The sequence below is a fragment of the Podarcis gaigeae genome, assembly GCF_964106915.1.
Source record: "Podarcis gaigeae genome assembly, chromosome: 2".
NCBI lineage: Eukaryota > Metazoa > Chordata > Lepidosauria > Squamata > Lacertidae > Podarcis > Podarcis gaigeae.
Genome location: NC_139679.1, coordinates 116,233,925 through 116,251,626, shown reverse-complemented (window position 1 = coordinate 116,251,626; position 17,702 = coordinate 116,233,925). Strand labels below are relative to the sequence as shown.

Below are 17,702 nucleotides of genomic sequence, written 5' to 3'. Positions count from 1 at the left end.
TCACCATTTTGGGGTGAGGACCAAAAAAAATATAATCGTTTTATTATTTTATTACTTATTTTTCTAGTTCAATCTACCGTATCTTTAAATTTTATTGTTTATAGTCTGTGGCCACCACAATACAATATGAGCACAAATCACACAGCTGCAAAACAAAAGACATTGCATGCACCAGACCAGGATAAATCTATAGCGTCCAAAATTTATTTTCACGGTTGTTTCAATGGGAAGGATATAGGGCAGCAGAGACCAGGTGGTGAGGTCCAGATTAGAGTTTCTATCTTCCTTGACTGTCTGCCCTGCTGTCTGAAGCTGATGGGAACTGGACAACAACATCTGGGGACACCTCAATGGTTATTCTGTGTTATACAGAATCTACAAAGGATTAAGGCACTGATCCAGAAGAGAATGAACTGAGAAGAGACCCTACTGAATTATCTTGGAGCAACTGTAACTGTAGTGTGTCAGTGTGATCTGTCTGAAGTGAAACAGAGGAAGACCACTATATAATCATAATTTATTATTTATATCCTGCCCATCTGGCTGAGTTTCCCCAGCCACTCTGGGCGGCTCCCAATCAAGTGTTAAAAACAGTACAGCATTAATATTAAAAACACCAACACTTTGAAGTGTGCTCGGAAACATACTGGGAGCCAATGCAGATCTCTCAGGACCGGTGTTATGTGGTCCTGGCGGCCACTAAATGTTAATAAGCAGAAACCTGTGCAGAAACAGAGACAATACTGCTCATGTGAAAGAAAAACGTTTCATAAGAAACTATAAGAGATTTCAAGCGAGAACACGCGCGTGTTTGAATCAGCAGAATATTGTACAGTGGTACCTCGGGTTACATACGCTTCAGGTTACAGACGCCTCTTCTATTCTTCTCAGTTATATGATTATGAAAGTAAAGCTCTTTTGAATAGCAAGAGTCTGGCCGCTGTATAGTCTGTAAAAAGGAACTATCACCTAGAATAGCTATTTGGCTTCCTAGCTATAAGCTACTCTGTTACTTTGGATATCATAAAAATTCAAAGACAGACAGACTTTAATGTTGTATACAGTGTAAGGTTGGGGAATTGAGAGGTGGGGAGAGCGAGCGGGGGGGAGGGGTAGTACACTTTCATTATTTTACGAAGTTCATATGCAAGGTGTTTGTGTCAGTGTGATATGGGTAGCTTCTCTTCCTTTTCATTTATTAGTTTTCTTTGGCAGTGAGAAAGATTGGGGGCCCCACGGCATAGTTGGTCCTAAGCTTCTTCAAAATTGCATGACTTATTTGCAACTGCTGCTGCTGCTGCTTCTCCTAGCCATCTCCAGCAAGAACACACTGGCTTCTCAAGTTTAAGCTTCCTTCCGTGAGAGCTCTGCAGCTTATGCCTCCAGTGATGAGTTATGAGGAAAGATCCAGCCTCCTCTGATGCTTTGACAAAAGTGGAACCTCTTGCCTAAGTCTAAGAGAAACTTACTGTCAGGGGCTCAGGAGCAGAGGCACAGGAGAGGGAGGAAATGGAGAGCGAGGGGGAGGAATCCGAAGGGAGCGTAGGCGGTGACAGTGATCAGAGGGATTCCATGAGCCTCTCCAGCGAATCGGAAGATTCACAGAAGGGAGCGCCGATGGCCAGGGCAAGGGGGGTGCCAAGGGGGAAACCCCAGAAGGAAGGGGCCAGCGGGGACTCCCAGAGCAGCAGTTGGAAATCAGGACCAGCTTCCCCACCAGAGCGCAGTGGGGGGGAGGAGTCCCAGGCATCGGGACCAGTGTTTTCACCACCAGCGAGAGGAGATGAGTCAGGATTGGCCACGCCTCCATCGGAGAGCAGGGAAACAGTCAAGAGGAAAGTTACCGGCTGGGCGCGCGCGCCAAGTTCAAATGTACAGGCGAGCGGCACAGCAGGTAGCCCGGATAGGGAGCCAGGTCCTAAAGCCCGCCGGAAGGAGGGGCAAGACTCAGGGGGGTCAGCGTCAGAAGAGTCCAGAAAGGAGGAAACCCCAGGGGGCAGAAGGACCCAGAGGAGGAAAGAACAACGGAAGAGGTGGAGTAAGGCTAGAGTCTTAAACTGGTGTCTAAGAGGCGGAGACTCAGATGGAGCTTCGCCGGTCTAGGTTCTAAGACGTAGAGTTGCACGCTGCGGTTTTGGAAATGGAAACTAATCTTCAATAAAGACTTTTATACGTTATTACTGACTAGCGTTGGTCCTCTGTGAGCTGGGACCTGGAGGCAACTCTGACACTTACCTTTATAGTATTTTTTTTACAATGCATTCAAGCACAGCATTATATGTACATTAAACTTATAGCACTTGTTCCCTTCCAAGTAACAATGACACTTACCAGCAAGTTGTCACTTTCTTTTTCTATGTCTGCTTCGTATGCCCCAATGTTCTCTCTCTTTCCCCTCAAATGCTCCAGGCGACCACAGATGAGTGTCTAAAGAGAAACCAAAAGCTCAGAGTTTGGGGGTGGGGTGAAGCCTTGAACATCAGGTTGCCTCCTAGTGCCTGGGGGGCAAGCTATTAGATTTCTATTTGGTAAGTGTTGTAGGAGTTTTAAGGTTTTTTAGCTGTATATTTAAAAAACAAGGCTCTTGTCAGTCTACATCCCAATCCCAAAGAAGGGCAGTGCCAAAGAATGTTCCAACTTCCGCACAATTGCGCTCATTTCACACGCTAGGAAGGTTATGCTTAAAATTCTACAAGGCAGGCTTAAGCAGTATGTGGACTGAGAACTCCCAGAAGTGCAAGCTGGATTTCGAAGGGGCAGAGGAACCAGAAACCAAATTGCAAACATGCTGGATTATGGAGAAAGATAGAGAGTTGATGAAAAACATCTACTTCTGCTTCATTGACTACACAAAAGCATTTGACTATGTCGACCTCAGCAAACTATGGCAAGTTCTTAAAGAAATGGGAGTGCCTGATCACCTCATCTGTCTCCTGTGTGTTACGGAAAAATCTAGGTGTGAGGCTGCTCAGTCACCCAGCTCGTCGGGCGGAGCCTGCGGGTCCCTTGAGGAATAAAGGAAGGAGTCCAGCCATCAACTGGAGCAAATAGCTGTAAACCAAAGTTTATTGCGCAACAGGTTGAAAGAGGAATTTTGAGCATGGGGTGACAAAGACCTTTAAAACTTCCCCACGATATCCCAGAATACCGTTTCCAGAGCATCATTTCTATATCATTGTTACAACACTGACATGTCTCAAAAGGGGAGGGGTAGACAAGGGTTACACTAGTCTAACCTTGGCAAACATATCCAGACAAGTCCTTGATACAAGATTAGCATAAGCATGCCCATGTCAGGGCAAGACTCGGGTATAAGATTAGCATAGGCAAACACCTCTGAAGTCCCATCACCCAAAGTACAATAGAACTTCCTTTGCATGTCTGGCCCCTTGGCAAGTTTGGTGATAGGATTAGGCTTTCCTTGGCCCAGCTCAGCAATTGTCACCCCTGGACACTTCCTGGAGTCCTTTTTCAAGGGGAAAATAGCTTTGGAATGGAGGAAACTGGCAAAGGTGCCTGCTTCTTGGGAGAAAAGCAATGACAAACCTAGACAGCATCTTAAAAGGCAGAGACATCACCTTGCCAACAAAGGTCCATATAGTAAAACCTATGGTTTTCCCAGTAGTGATGTATGGAAGTGAGAGCCGGACCATAAAGAAGGCTGATCATTGAAGAATTGACTATCTCTCCTCTTTCAACTCTTTTTGTCTCTCTCTCTTCTCTTTTACTCCAATCTCCCCTCTCCCCCCCGTCTCCCCCCTTCTTCTTTCTTTCTTCTTCTTCCTTTTTCTCCCTCCACCCTTTACATATAGCCTATTTGTCTGTCTCTGTTTCTGAGCGCACCCCCAACCCCAACCTCCACCTTAACCGGACCCCAATACCCTTTTTGGGTATATACAACCCCCTCCTAAACACATATTTTCCCTGGCCCCACCCCTCTAATCTCTTGCATCTCTACCTGCTAACCCCTCCCCCTTATATGAACTGTCTGTCCGTTAGTCTACCCATCTCTACTTACCTGCCCCCCCCCCCCCGCTTTGGCGTCAACGCTGAGGCAACCACAGAAACTCTAGACAAGTTCTTAAAACACAGGCTAGAAGTGACACAAATGACCACCTAATCCAAACGCTCTGTAAAAGCCACCTGCAACGCCTGATCAGCCCAGCAACCCAACAATACCCAGGAACCACCACTGCCACAACTCCTAACCACCACACGCCCTACTCCAAGAGGATGCCAAGCCAACCTCAAACCAAAACCATTAGGGAGACTGAGATGACACCAACCAGGGCAAACAATGCCAATACCATAACTCCCCTTCAAGATGACGACCACCCAGTAACGAAACGAGATCTGAGGGAAATGGAAGCAAGATTAGAAGCACGATTAGAAGAAACACTGAAGGCCACAATGGCTCCCATGCAGGCACTAATCAACAATCTAACCTCCAAAGTGGAAGCTCTAGAGAACAAGAACCAAATGCAAGAAAGAATAATAGAGCAATACCGGGAGGAGAACGCACGTGTGAACAAGAAACTGGACGAACTGGTAAACCAAATGGAAGCAGAACACAGAGGGATGAAAATTAAGCAAGCCGACCTTGAAGATCGCAATAGACGCTGTAACATCCGCTTCCGCAACTTTCCTGAAAAAATAGAGGAGAAAAGCCCAGCAGACCTAATTATACGCTGGCTGAAAAACACAATCCCAGGCCTGAAACTTGAGGCAGATGACTTGGAGAGGGCTCACAGAGCCCTAAAACCCATGCCAAAACCCAGCGCCCCCCCAAGAGACATCATTGTATGCTTCACGCGCTACAAAAAGAAGGAAGAGGTATGGAACAACCTCAGAAACTCAACCAACCTTCGATATGGAGAAACCCCCATTCTGGCCCTACAGGACCTATCCCAGGATACCCTAAACCGGAGGAAAAGCCTGCGCCCATTCACCCAGCGTCTCCAACAAGCCGGGATCAAATACCGATGGGGCTTCCCCTTCCGCCTAATTGTAACAACTAATACAACACAACACACGGCCACCAACATATCTGAGGCCCTACAACTACTAAAGAGCCTTGAACTCGACCTCCCACCGGAATGGCAACCGACAAACCCACCAAGTGACAGCCCCAACCACGAGGAAATAACAGCAAACAACTGGACGACGGTAGAGAAGAAGAAAAGGAAACAACAGAAGCGGCACAACAACGCAAACCAATACAGACAAGCATCATGCTCAGAACCGCCACGCCGGCCATACGACACAAGAAACCAGACCAAGATTAACCAAACCAATTCATCGCAGATGGACAACCCTACAACAACAACAACAACCGCAGCTGAACGAAGCCACAAACCGAAGGACTGGTGATTCCCCCCCCCCCCGTTCCCCCTCTCCCCCCCAAAAAAACATAGATTTAGTTAACACCATCAACATCCCCCCAGCCCCACACCCCCACAGAAATCCCCACCCCAACACCAGCCCAGACGACCTCAACCACATTCCCCACCACCCACACCTTCAACACTCCCATACTCCATACTAAGGAAAAACAACTCCTCCAACCTCAACAACACAACCCACAATCAGGCTAAAATCTGATACCCAACCAGCACTATGGTGGCACCAGAGCGTACCAGCACCCACACCCACACCCCAACACACCAACAATGTTGCTCATAACATTGGCAACATTGCTCATGAACCTTATACTTGACAGCGACGTTACAAAGTCACTTCACACTGTCTCACTGATCTCCCCCTCTCGCAAACAACAGGGGGGACGGCCTGTCCTTGAACACGGCCTTCCACACCAGCTGAGACCTAGGACCAACCGGCTAAATGCCAGATGGCCCAAAATACCCCAAACAAACACCTATATGACTACATATAGGAAACTCTCTACAACTTACCCCCTACTCTTTAACCCAAATCTTACTCTAATCCCATTAGCCCCCCACCCACCACACCCTAGGTCAGCGCAACCCCACTGGTTCTTTAAACAACACGAAGAGAGAGACACAAGACAACCCGAACGGGTTGGCAGGGAATCGCCCCACATAATAGATAAGCAAGATGGCTAACCTAAAAGCAATTACATTAAATGTGAGGGGGCTGGGAAACCCCATCAAAAGAAAATGCATCACCTCATACATAAACACCATGAAACCACACATCACCTTCCTACAAGAAATACACAACCCACCCAAAGGCAGCAAACTCCTGAGCGACCCCCGCTTCAGTCAGCAGTGGGTCGCACGAGGCTCAGGGAAAGCTCGCGGTGTAGCCATAATACTCAGTAGAGACCTGAACTTCACTGCCACAACAGTCCTCAGGGACAAAAAAGGCAGATTCATTTTCGCTAAAGGGACACTAGATGGTAAAATCAAACTGACAATTGGCTCCATATATGCCCCAAACGCGAAACAACTAGAATTCTTCCAGAAGACACTAAACAAATTCCTCTCCTTCTCTGAAGGGGAAGCAATCCTAGGAGGGGACCTCAATCTAAATATGAAAGGTATATCCCTGAAAGACATCCACCCTACAACCCCATGGGCAACCTTCCTCCGAAGGAAACCCCCAACAACTAGGAACTCTTACAAGTTACTAAAAATGCTAAAAAACAGGGGTCTCTACGACATTTGGAGTGAGCAAAACCCGGGAGACATCAGCCATACATTCCAATCGGGACGTCATGATACAGTGTCCAGACTGGACAGCATTCTACTCACACAGGGTCTGATCCCCTCAGTGGAATCAACAAACATCGGTAACATTAAAATCACAGATCACGCCCCAGTAGAAGTCATCGTTAAAATAGGAGAAGGAACACAAACCACCCCATCATGGTCCTTCAGTCCCATCCTAACTACAAACAAACAAATTAGAGAGAGTCTCACAAAAACCCTCCAAAACTACTTCAAGGAAAACGATGTAGACAATATAACAACCCCCCTCCTATGGGACACAATGAAAGCGGTCACCAGAGGAGCTTGCATAAAAGAGAAAACATTCCTTAAAAAACAAACCTCCTCAAAAATTAGCAAAATAGAACAAGACATCACAGCCCTCTCAACACGCTACAAACAAACAGGATCTAAAAAACTCCTCAAACTTATAGAACAAAAAAGGAGAGAACTAGACTCCCTAGAAATTAACAAAACAATGATCAGCATTCTATATTCTAAACAACGTTTCTATGAATATGGAGGGAAAAACTCCGGATTACTAGCAAACAGATGTAGGAAAAAAGCACTCAAAACAAGAATACACTGCATCACCAAAAAAGACGGCAGCATAACATCCTCCCCTGAAGAAATAACCTCAGAATTTGCAAAATTCTACTCCAACCTATAAAATAAACCAAGACTACAAGATATTCACATCAATCTTGGCCAACCGCCTAAAAATCTTCCTACACAAGTTAATAGCCCCAGACCAGACTGGCTTTGTCCCTGGCCGCAATATAACAGACCCCATCAGGAAACTACTGAACCTGATCGAACACAGCAAGGCAACGAAACTCCCATTGACAATTATGTCCCTAGACATCCTCAAAGCCTTTGATTGCTTAGAGTGGAAATACATATTAGCAGTACTAACTAACATGAAATTTGGCCCCAACTTCCTACAAATCCTCAAACAAATATACCCCCAAGCCTCAGCAAAATGCAGAATTAACAATATGGATTCTAATACTATAGCTATCCAAAGAGGCACGAAACAAGGATGCCCACTGTCTCCCTTCTTATTTATCCTGGCTCTGGAACCCTTAGCAATCCGCATCCGAGCAGCCACAGACATCAAGGGAGTGGAAATAAAAGGCAGAACCTATAAATTAGGGCTCTTTGCAGATGACCTAATGGTGACAACACCAGACCCCATAAGCACAGCAACCTCCCTAATCAGAGAACTCAACAAATTTGCAATGGTGTCGGGCCTACAGGTAAATTTTACAAAGTCAGAAGCTATGTGCTTCAACACCCCTCCTCACACCCAAAAAGAGCTCACGAAGGTCACCAAAATAAAACTCTGCCACACCAAGTTCAGATACCTAGGGGTACAAATAACCAGAAACCTCAACAAATTGTACCTCCACAACTACAAGCCCCTGTGGCGGCAAATTAACAAAGACCTAAAGAGATGGAATAACACGAATTTCACTCTCTCAGACAAAATAGCCATGATCAAAATGATCACACTCCCAAAACTAACCTACCTATTCCAAACCCTCCCAATCTGGATCCCCTCAACCCAACTCCGCAGTTGGCAGAGAAAACTACACTCTTTCATATTCTCACATAAAAAACCAAGAATAAGCCCCAAATACCTGCACCTCCCCACCTCGGAAGGAGGATGGGGAATCCCCAACATAGAAGCATATTACAATGCCAACCAAATACGCCATATAATCCCATATATACTAGAAGATGAGACAAAACAATGGGTACACCTAGAGAGGGACACAATTGAAAACACCTGCACCACAACATACCCACTCCTCCCAAACAAACTAAAGAAAATTCCCACAACACTTAACAGGTACACACAGACCATGCTCAAAGCATGGAAAACACAAATAGGTAAACTATCCCCAACCCCATCCCCACTAATCCCCCTGGCGTACCACCCATTATTCCACCATGCAGCACAAAACCTCCAGATAAAAGCCTGGCGAACCAAAGGCTTATATCGCCTAATAGACTTTTATAAAAATAACAAACCCTTGTCAACACAAGAAATACAAGACAAACTAGAAGACACCCAAATGCCCTGGTTAACACAACACCAACTACATGCCCTCTTAAACAACCCAACAGTAAAATCAGCAGCAACTAGGCCCCTGACAACCTTTGAAAACCTCCTCCTAACAACAAAGGGAAATGGTAAAGGGACGGTATCCGCAATATACAAAATACTACTCCAAAATCCCGCAAATCCCCTAGACGCAATCAAAAAACAATGGGAGAATGACATAGGCTATGAGATTAACCCCACTCAATGGACCAGAATGTGGTCTAAACCCCCCTTTAAATCCATATCAACAAAAAGAAAAGAACTCACACTGAAACTCACCTACAGGTGGTACCTAACACCAAGGAAACTAGCGCTAATACACCCAGGAACCTCACCAAAATGCTGGAGAGGGTGCACCTCCACAGGCACATACCTCCACATGTGGTGGGAGTGTCCCAAAATCCAACTATTCTGGACAACAGCCATACAAGAAATATGTAAAATAACAAAGCAAGTATTAGACTTCACCCCAGAATTGGCCCTACTAAACATCTTCCAAGACAACAATGCCCATTTACTCCACAAAGAACTCATAACCCACCTACTTTCAGCAGCCAGAAACACCATAACCAGACACTGGAGAGACCTGTCAGGAGTAAGCATGGACCAATGGTACCAAATAGTATGGGAAACAGCCCTACTAGAAAAATTAACTAACAAACTGAAACTGACATGGGGACAAACAGAAGAAGACACCTTCACCCCGGTATGGCTCCCCTTTATCACATACACAGCCCAACAGGACAATGACAATAATCCACCAACAGCATACAAATCAATATGGCTAACTTGACCCAAAACACCCACCCACCTCACTCACACACGAAAACAAAGATCACCACAGCCAATCACAAACAAACAATCACATCCTAGGCCAACCCCAACCTCTCTCACCACCAAAGGAACACAAGTGAACAACACAAGCACGCTGACACCAAACTACATACATTAAGCATAATAGAAACACCGCTACCCCACCCCACCCCCATCCATCTCCCCTCCTTCCACCCTCCTCTCTTCTTCTTTTTTCTTTTTTCTTCTCCTCCTAATGCCTCAACAAATGAAATGGATTTGTAAAAATGTTACACGGGGGGGAAAAAAATACACGAGGCATTACACTTACACTGTAAAACAAGAAAACCCTTAATAAAATATATTTTAAAAAAAAAAATCATTGAAGAATTGATTCTTTTGAATTATGATGCTGGAGGAGACTCTTGAGAGTCCCACTGACTTCAAGAAGATCAAACCTCTCCATTCTGAAGGAAATCAGGCCTGAGTGCTCAGTGGAAGGACAGATCGTGAAGCTGAGGCTCCAATACTTTGGCCACCTCATGAGAAGAGAATACTCCCTGGAAAAAACCCTGATGCTGGGAAAGATGGAGGGCACAAGGAGAAGGGGAACGCAGAGGACTAGATGGTTGGACAGTGTTCTCAAAGCTACCAGCATGAGTTTGACCAAGCTGCGGGAGGCAGTGGAAGATAGGAGTGCCTGGCGTGCTCTGGTCCATGGGGTCACGAAGAGTCGTAAACGACTAAATAACTAAACAACAACAAACTTGCCAAATGAACCTTATATTGGCCCGTTTGACAAGACCAGCTGCCATGTTTGAGTTGTTATTTTTTGGGAGGGAGACTTAAGCATCATTTTGGGAGGCAGCAAATGGAGAGCTTTAAGAACTGTGGAGTCTGTTATCTATCACATGAGAAACAAGGCCTGATTCCTGCCCCCACCCCTTAATCCTTTCTAGCTATTTGCTGATCCATCAACCCAGATGGAACTAAAAATATTCCTAGTTCCCCAAATTCCTGTCAAAACTGTCCCAAGGTGGTGTCAACCATAAATTTTCCCTTCTATTTTGATCACATCTGACAAATTGATTCAAATAAATATTCATAAGCATGGAAATGAAAATGCTCCCCTAAGTTTCCTTGGTTGTCCACTTCCAGTCTCAGCTCTTGGCAGACTGTTTCTGAACTGGGAGGCATTGGCTGGTTCCTGTCACCTGACAGCTGGAGGTTTCCAGAGAGAGAGTGCAGAGTGCTGAGGAACCAGATGCTGAGACTTCAGCTAGAGTTCAACAAAACAGGTGCTTGCTATATGCAATTTGGAGACAAAGAATCCTTTATTTTCAGTCAGATTCAGAACTATTTCCTGTCTTCTTACCTATGAATTACATTTCTGTTCCACACTCCCCTCATCAAGCCCACCACAAGATATATTGCTTTCACGCACACAGCAACCTTGCGAGGGAGGTTTCGCATAAAGATGGTGACCAGCTTTAAGTTGCCCAATCGGCTTCACGACTGAGGAGGGATTTGAATTGTCCCCGGCATTTGTGGACCTAGATCCTTGGACTCCAGCTCCCATGAGGCCCAGCCAGCGTGGCCAACGGCTAAAGAAGACGTGAGTTGCAATTTCACATCATCTGGAGGGGCCACAGGTTACCCAACAGGTTCGTTTTCAGCGCCTTGACCTTCTCTGGGCGCAGCTGCCCTTGGAACTCCCTTGTACTAGATGTGCTTTGTCCTGTAGTGCCTCTGCTGGTTGGTCCTCTTCAAGACGGAGAGGGGCTCACCACAAATGAGGCTCAAGGGAATGCCTTTCAGCTCCACAAAGAAATAGTCGTGTGTCCATCTTTTTTGAAAACGCAGCACTCCAAATCTATCTTCCTCTTCTTGTGGAAACATTGATTGTGTCCAGAAACAGACAATTAGGCAGATGGAGCTGTTCTAATATGGGAGTCCTATGCTGCCTATAGCCAGCTCTGGTCAGTAATGTGTCTGCAGCTCTTTGAGCCATTGAAGTTTCTGAGCTCTTTTCAAAGGCAGCCCCAGGTAGAGTGTGTTAAAGTAACTCCTATACAATGTGGCACCAGACTTTCTTTTTTTGTAATTATCTGTTTGTTTAAAATTCTATAGCTTAAATTGTCTTGATGGTTGTTATTTTGAGAAGGGCCTCTTACGGTCACAAAGCAATGATTTTCAGTGCAGCTCCATAACATTGATTGCGTTCTCACACTACCCCTTTTGGTGTGGGGATTTGGATCCAGAAAAAGAGCAGACAGGGAAAGGTTAAGCAGAATTCCACCCACACCCTGCACCACCCTTAGGTGTGCTCAGCCTTCACCTGCTTCATGACTCGACCTTGCATGAGAAGGCAGGATGGAGCTGCAGGAAACAGGAAGTGGTCCTTCAACCAGCCAGGACATCTCACCATCACAGACAGATACAGTCTCCTGCTGTGGATTAAGGAGTGGCCCAGGGATGGTAGAGACAGGAGGGGAAGGGCCATGGGGAAGGGGAAGCGACAGAAGGGATGGCAAGGCTCCAGATGCTCCCTTCGACACCTCCCTTGACACCAAGGGGAGCTCCTCTTCTGGGGCTGAAAGCATTGGCGTGGTTTGATTTTGTCAGTATTGCAAGGAAGCATAGAAGGAAAGGTAAAAAACACCTAAGCGATTTATTAAAGTTTGTTAAAGTATCTGTGGATTTTCCCCTGTGTGAGATTGTTGGTGTCTTCTAAGTTTCCCACTTTCACTGAAGCTCTTTCCACATTCCATACATTTAAATGGTTTCTCCCCCGTGTGAGTTCGTTGGTGTATTCTAAGTGCTCCGCTTTTGCTGAAACTCTTTCCGCATTCAATACATCTAAATATTTTCTCGCCTGTATGAGTTCGTTGGTGTATTCTAAGTTTCCCACCTGTACTGAAGCTCTTTCCACATTCAATACATTTAAATGGTTTCTCCCCTGTGTGAGTTCGTTGGTGTATTCTAAGGTTTCCATAATGACTGAAGCTCTTTCCACATTCAATACATTTAAATGGTTTCTCCCCCGTGTGAGTTCGTTGGTGTATTCTAAGAGTTCCACTTTTGCTGAAACTCTTTCCACACTCAAAACATTCAAATGGTTTCTTTCCCGTGTGAGTTCGTTGATGTATTCTAAGTGATCCACTATCACTGAAGCTCCTTCCACATTCAATACATTTAAATGGTTTCTCTCCCATGTGAGTTCGTTGGTGTATTCTAAGAGTTCCACTTTTGCTGAAACTCTTTCCACACTCAAAACATTCAAATGGTTTCTCTCCCGTATGAGTTCGTTGATGTATTCTAAGTGATCCACTATCACTGAAGCTCCTTCCACATTCAATACATTTAAATGGTTTCTCCCCTGTGTGAGTTCGTTGGTGTATTCTAAGGTTTCCATAATGACTGAAGCTCTTTCCACACTCAAAACATTCAAATGGTTTCTCTCCTGTGTGAGTTCGTTGATGTATTCTAAGTGTTCCACTACGACTGAAGCTTTTTCCACATTTAATACATTTAAATGGTTTCTCTCCCGTGTGAGTTCGTTGGTGTATTCTAAGTGTTCCACTTTCAATGAAGCTCTTTCTACATACAGTACATTTAAATGGTTTCTCCCCCGTGTGAGTTCGTTGATGTATTCTAAGTGCACCACTTTGACTGAAGCTCCTACCGCACTCCATACATTCAAATGGTTTCTCCCCTGTGTGAGTTCGTTGATGTCTTCTAAGTGTTCCACTACGACTGAAGCTCTTTTCACATACAGCACATTTAAATGATTTTTCCCCCGTGTGAGTTTGTTGGTGTCTTCTAAGTGTTCGACTTTCATTGAAGCTCTTTCCACATTCAAAACATTCAAATCGTTTCTCCCCCGTATGAGTTCGTTGATGTATTCTAAGTGCTCCACTTTCACTGTAGCTCTTTCCACATTCAATACATTTAAATGGTTTCTCCCCTGTGTGAGTTCGTTGGTGTACTCTAAGTGTTCCACTTTTGCTGAAACTCTTTCCACATTCAAAACATTCAAATCGTTTCTCCCCCGAATGAGTTCGTTGATGTATTCTAAGTGCTCCACTATCACTGAAGCTCTTTCCACCTTCAATACATTTAAATGGTTTCTCCCCTGTGTAAGTTTGTTGGTGTATTCTAAGTTTTCCACTTTCACTGAAGCTCTTTCCACATTCAAAACATTCAAATTGTTTATCTCCTTTTTGAGTTTGTTGTTGTATCCTCAATTTCTTTGTTCTTTCGCATAAATTCACATGTGGCTCCATAGAATTCTGACTTTCATCTTCCTCGCCTGTTTGGGAATCTGGGAGGAAAGAGAATCCTGTTAGACTTTCAAGAAAGACAAAATGGGAACTGAACACCTGTTCAAAATGGGAACTCTTGCAAGGCTCCCCACGCTGCGGATGTGTTCCTGAAGGGCCGGGCACTCTGCTTTCAGGGCGCCCGACGCTCCGGGAAGCAGGCTGCTATCTGCAGCCTAGACACGGCTAGCAGAGCGCTAATCCCGAAGCTTGGGGCGTGCGGAGCTCAGCGCGCCCCAAGCTTCTGAGTGCCGGCTAGGTCTAGAGGTGCCTGCAAGGTATAGAGCTAGGTCTCCCACGGCTAGCGGATAGCATCCTGAAGCCTGGAGAGTGAGAGGGGTCGGTGCGCACCGACCCCTCTCACTCTCCAGGCTTCAGCGAAAGCCTGCATTCGCTCCATAGGATGCACACACATTTTCCCTTGCTTTTTAGGAGGGAAAAAGTGCGTCCTATGGTGCGAAAAATACGGTAAGTGCTACATGTAACTGTAAAAATATTGCAATATATTGGAACCTAAGAAGAGCCTGCTGGATCAGGCAAAGGCCCACCTAGTCCAGCAGCCTCTTCTCACAGAGGCCAACCAGATGCCTGTGGGAAACCGGCAAGCAGGATTGGAGCACAAGAGTCTTCTCTGCCTTCCTGTGCTTTCCAGAAACTAGTATCAAGAAGGATTATTGCCTAGACCGCGAGGGCAGAGCAGAGATGTCAGTCGTATCCTTTTTTTCAAGCTATCCAAGTTGCTGTCCCTCACTGTCTCCTGTAGGATGGATTCCATAGATGAACTATGCTTCTGTTGATTCATCTTTTGCAGCCCTTAAAAGCTGATAAATGTATTATGGCTAAAGCTTTTGTGCGGTGCAGTCTGACAAAGTGGACTTTTGACCTGGAAAGCTGGTGCCACTATAAACCTCTGAGTCTCTTTGTTGGCTTTGTGTACTTATTTTGAAATTTGCACCAAGGTTGTACCACAGTATCTCCATGGAAGCTTAGGGACAGACAAAATTACAATGTGTTATTCCGTGAATCTCAAGCCTCTGGTGCCTCCGCTGACAGAGCCTGAGAACGCAAGAGATGTGATTCAGTTGGAATGTGAAGCAGGGGAGGAGCAGCCAAGCTGCAGCAGGGGCAAAGAACAAGGAGCAGGAAGAGGGGGTGACGGGGGGGGGCACAGACTGTTATCTCCGGTTTGAGCTCTGACACAGAGACCCTGGAAATAGCGTGTCTAAAAAATCGTAGGCTCGAGAGAATCTGCGAGAAGAGGGGAAAAGAAAGCGAAAGCGGGGGCTTCTTTGCTAGAGGACTCAGCAACTGCAAGCTGGGATGAACAGGCTGAAGACTGAGCTCCACAGTAATTTATGAGTTTGAGCAATAAACCTGAGATAATTACTACTGGAGTTGTCTCGCGTCTGTGCGGGAGAACCAAGCCATTACACAGGGGCGCTATAAATTATAATCCCACTCACTCACTCACTCACTCACTCCCACAAACAACCCCAGTCTCTAAGATTTACACAATTTGCTTATAATAACAGACACTCTTGGACTTTATATGCCCAATCCTAAGTGCATGTATCATGATAACGGGTGCTTTGTCCCTTAACCCCACCAAACTGGGGAGGTGCATGCATTTCTTGTGTTTTGATGCTGGTGGAATGTATCATTCTGACCCTGTCTATAAAAAATAAGAGTAACAGAAACAATTTAAATACATTAATTATAAATAATTATGGGAAGCATTTCCATTCCCCTTCACCCATTGTTCAGGATTGGTGTGCAACATCATTATCATCAATTATTCCTGCCGTGGAAATAACACCTAAGATTTCAAAGCCTTGAAGAAAATCTGCCCTCACTACTTTAGGAAAAGGATTCAAGAAACAAAAGAGCTGCTTCGGAGAAGGCCTCACCCGTTCCTTCTTCCTGTCAGGAACTTCCTTCCATTTATCTGAAGACTGAGTTCCACAGTGATTTATGAGTTTGAGCAATAAACCTGAGATAATTACTACTGGAGTTGTCTCGCGTCTGTGTGGGAGAACCAAGGGGCGCTAAAATTATTATCCCACTCACTCACTCTCACAAACAACCCCAGTCTGTAAGATTGGCAAGTTTACACAATTTGCTTATAATACCAGACGCTCTTGGACTTTATATGCCCAATCCTAAGTGTAGAGCCTCCAGCCACAGGAATTGTGTATCATGATAACGGGTCCTTTGTCCCTTAACCCCACCAAACTGTGGAGGTGCATGCATCTATTGTGTTTTGATGCTGGTGGAATGTATCACTCTGACCCTGTCTATAAAAAATAAGAGTAACAGAAACAATTTAAATGCATTAATTATAAATAGTTATGGGAAGCATTTCCATTCCCCTTCACCCATTTTTCTGAATTGGTGTGCAACATCATTATCATCAATTATTCTTGCCGTGGAAATAACACCTAAGATTTCAAAGCCTTGAAGAAAATCTGCCCTCACTACTTTAGGAAAAGGATTCAAGAAACAAAAGAGCTGCTTCGGAGAAGGCCTCACCCGTTCCTTCTTCCTGTCAGGAACTTCCTTCCATTTGTCTCCTCTCCATCTTTTCCTCTTTCTCCCTCCGCCATCCATCTATCCCTGTCCCCATCTCCTCTCCCCTGGAACTCACCAGATTTCTCCAAGGGTCCTGGGAGGGAATGCTCGGAGGTTGTGGGGAGGGATGCGGGAGACAGCCTGACCAGGTCAACCGTCCATCTTCCTCCTTCCATCCTGGCCAGGGTTGCAGGTTCAGTCTCAGCTAGGTTTGCAGGTTCAGCTTCCTGAGGAGCGCAGAATCCAGAGCAAGTTGCAGCTTCCTGGGAGGGAGGGAAGAAGAAGCCAAGGGAGTCTGAGAGCCCCTGCAGGGATTCTCCTGCCCAAGACATTCTGCTGCCCCTGGAGAAGCCCCAACTGGGCACCCACTTCCCAAGAGCCTCCACCCATTTTCGATCACCTTTGGCAATTCCTTTCACCTGCCTGTCCCGCCTCCCTTCCTAAGGCTGGCATGGTATGCACGTTGGTGGCCTGAGAGTAGATCCCTTGGAACTTAAGAGTTAATCTGCAAAGGACTGCTCTGAACACATGGGTGACCCTTGCATGGAGAAGAAGGAAGCCCCTTGCTTGCATCAGGACCCCCTGGGAGAGGCGGTGGATCCGCCCATTGCTTCCTCTGCCCTCGCTGCCTCCTCCTCTGTCCTCCTGTCCTGCAAACACCCTTTGCTCTTGTTCCTCAGAGGAGAGAGGCAGAAAGAGCCTTCAAACCCATGCCTTTCCTCCTCTGCAGCCCAATGAGAGGGGAAGGAGCTGCAGTGCGTGGTTCACTGCAGATACACACATGGTAAACACTGTGATTGTGAATGAACACATCCTCCGCCTTCCATGTGGTGGGAGTGGGGGGGTTAAAAGTGGTGAGGAGACCCCCTCCCCTCCAGTCCTTTTGGGAAACAGGAGTTTTGGTCAGGAGTAAACAACGTATGTGGCAAGTTCACAAGAGAAGCACTTTGGAGCACTGCTTGCTCTTACTATGTGTTTGGACCTAGAGGACAACATACACGTTTACACCACGTGATATCTTAAAGAGAGCACTTCTTTAAAACCTATTTTGACTGTTATTCTTTACATATCTATACTGCCCTTCCTCCAAAGATAACAGGGCAGCATACAATAGAAAAACACAGAGATGTATAGCAGAGTAAGAAATAAAAACCACACACCCCCATTGCAGTTGTAAAGTCCATAGATTGCCTGGGAGAAGAGAAAGGCTTTCGCCTGGTA

The 17,702-nt window shown here is 45.7% G+C and overlaps 1 protein-coding gene and 1 long non-coding RNA gene across 7 annotated transcripts in view; both read right to left on the bottom strand.

The window, feature by feature from the left end:
* Positions 1 to 17,702, bottom strand: part of LOC310837389 (uncharacterized protein) — a 53,796-nt gene that overhangs the window by 11,607 nt on the left and 24,487 nt on the right. For 3 of the 6 annotated variants that reach the window (XM_083723928.1, XM_083723927.1, XM_083723929.1), the window contains 2 exons: positions 16,558 to 16,744; positions 12,148 to 13,915 (listed from right to left, as the gene is read on the bottom strand). In XM_083723928.1, coding sequence (XP_083580054.1) covers positions 12,276 to 13,915; positions 16,558 to 16,744 — 1,827 coding nt within the window. In that variant the 3' untranslated portion in view covers positions 12,148 to 12,275. Of the gene's footprint in view, positions 1 to 33; positions 439 to 1,237; positions 1,455 to 12,147; positions 13,916 to 16,557; positions 17,666 to 17,702 lie in introns of those variants that run through there. The other 3 variants (XR_014560517.1, XR_014560518.1, XM_083723930.1) reach the window with 3 other exon arrangements.
* LOC310838191 lies at positions 10,414 to 12,132 on the bottom strand. Its single transcript, XR_014560781.1, has 2 exons — positions 11,591 to 12,132; positions 10,414 to 11,555 (listed from the first exon to the last, which is right to left on the bottom strand). It is a non-coding gene; the product is annotated as an uncharacterized lncRNA (long non-coding RNA).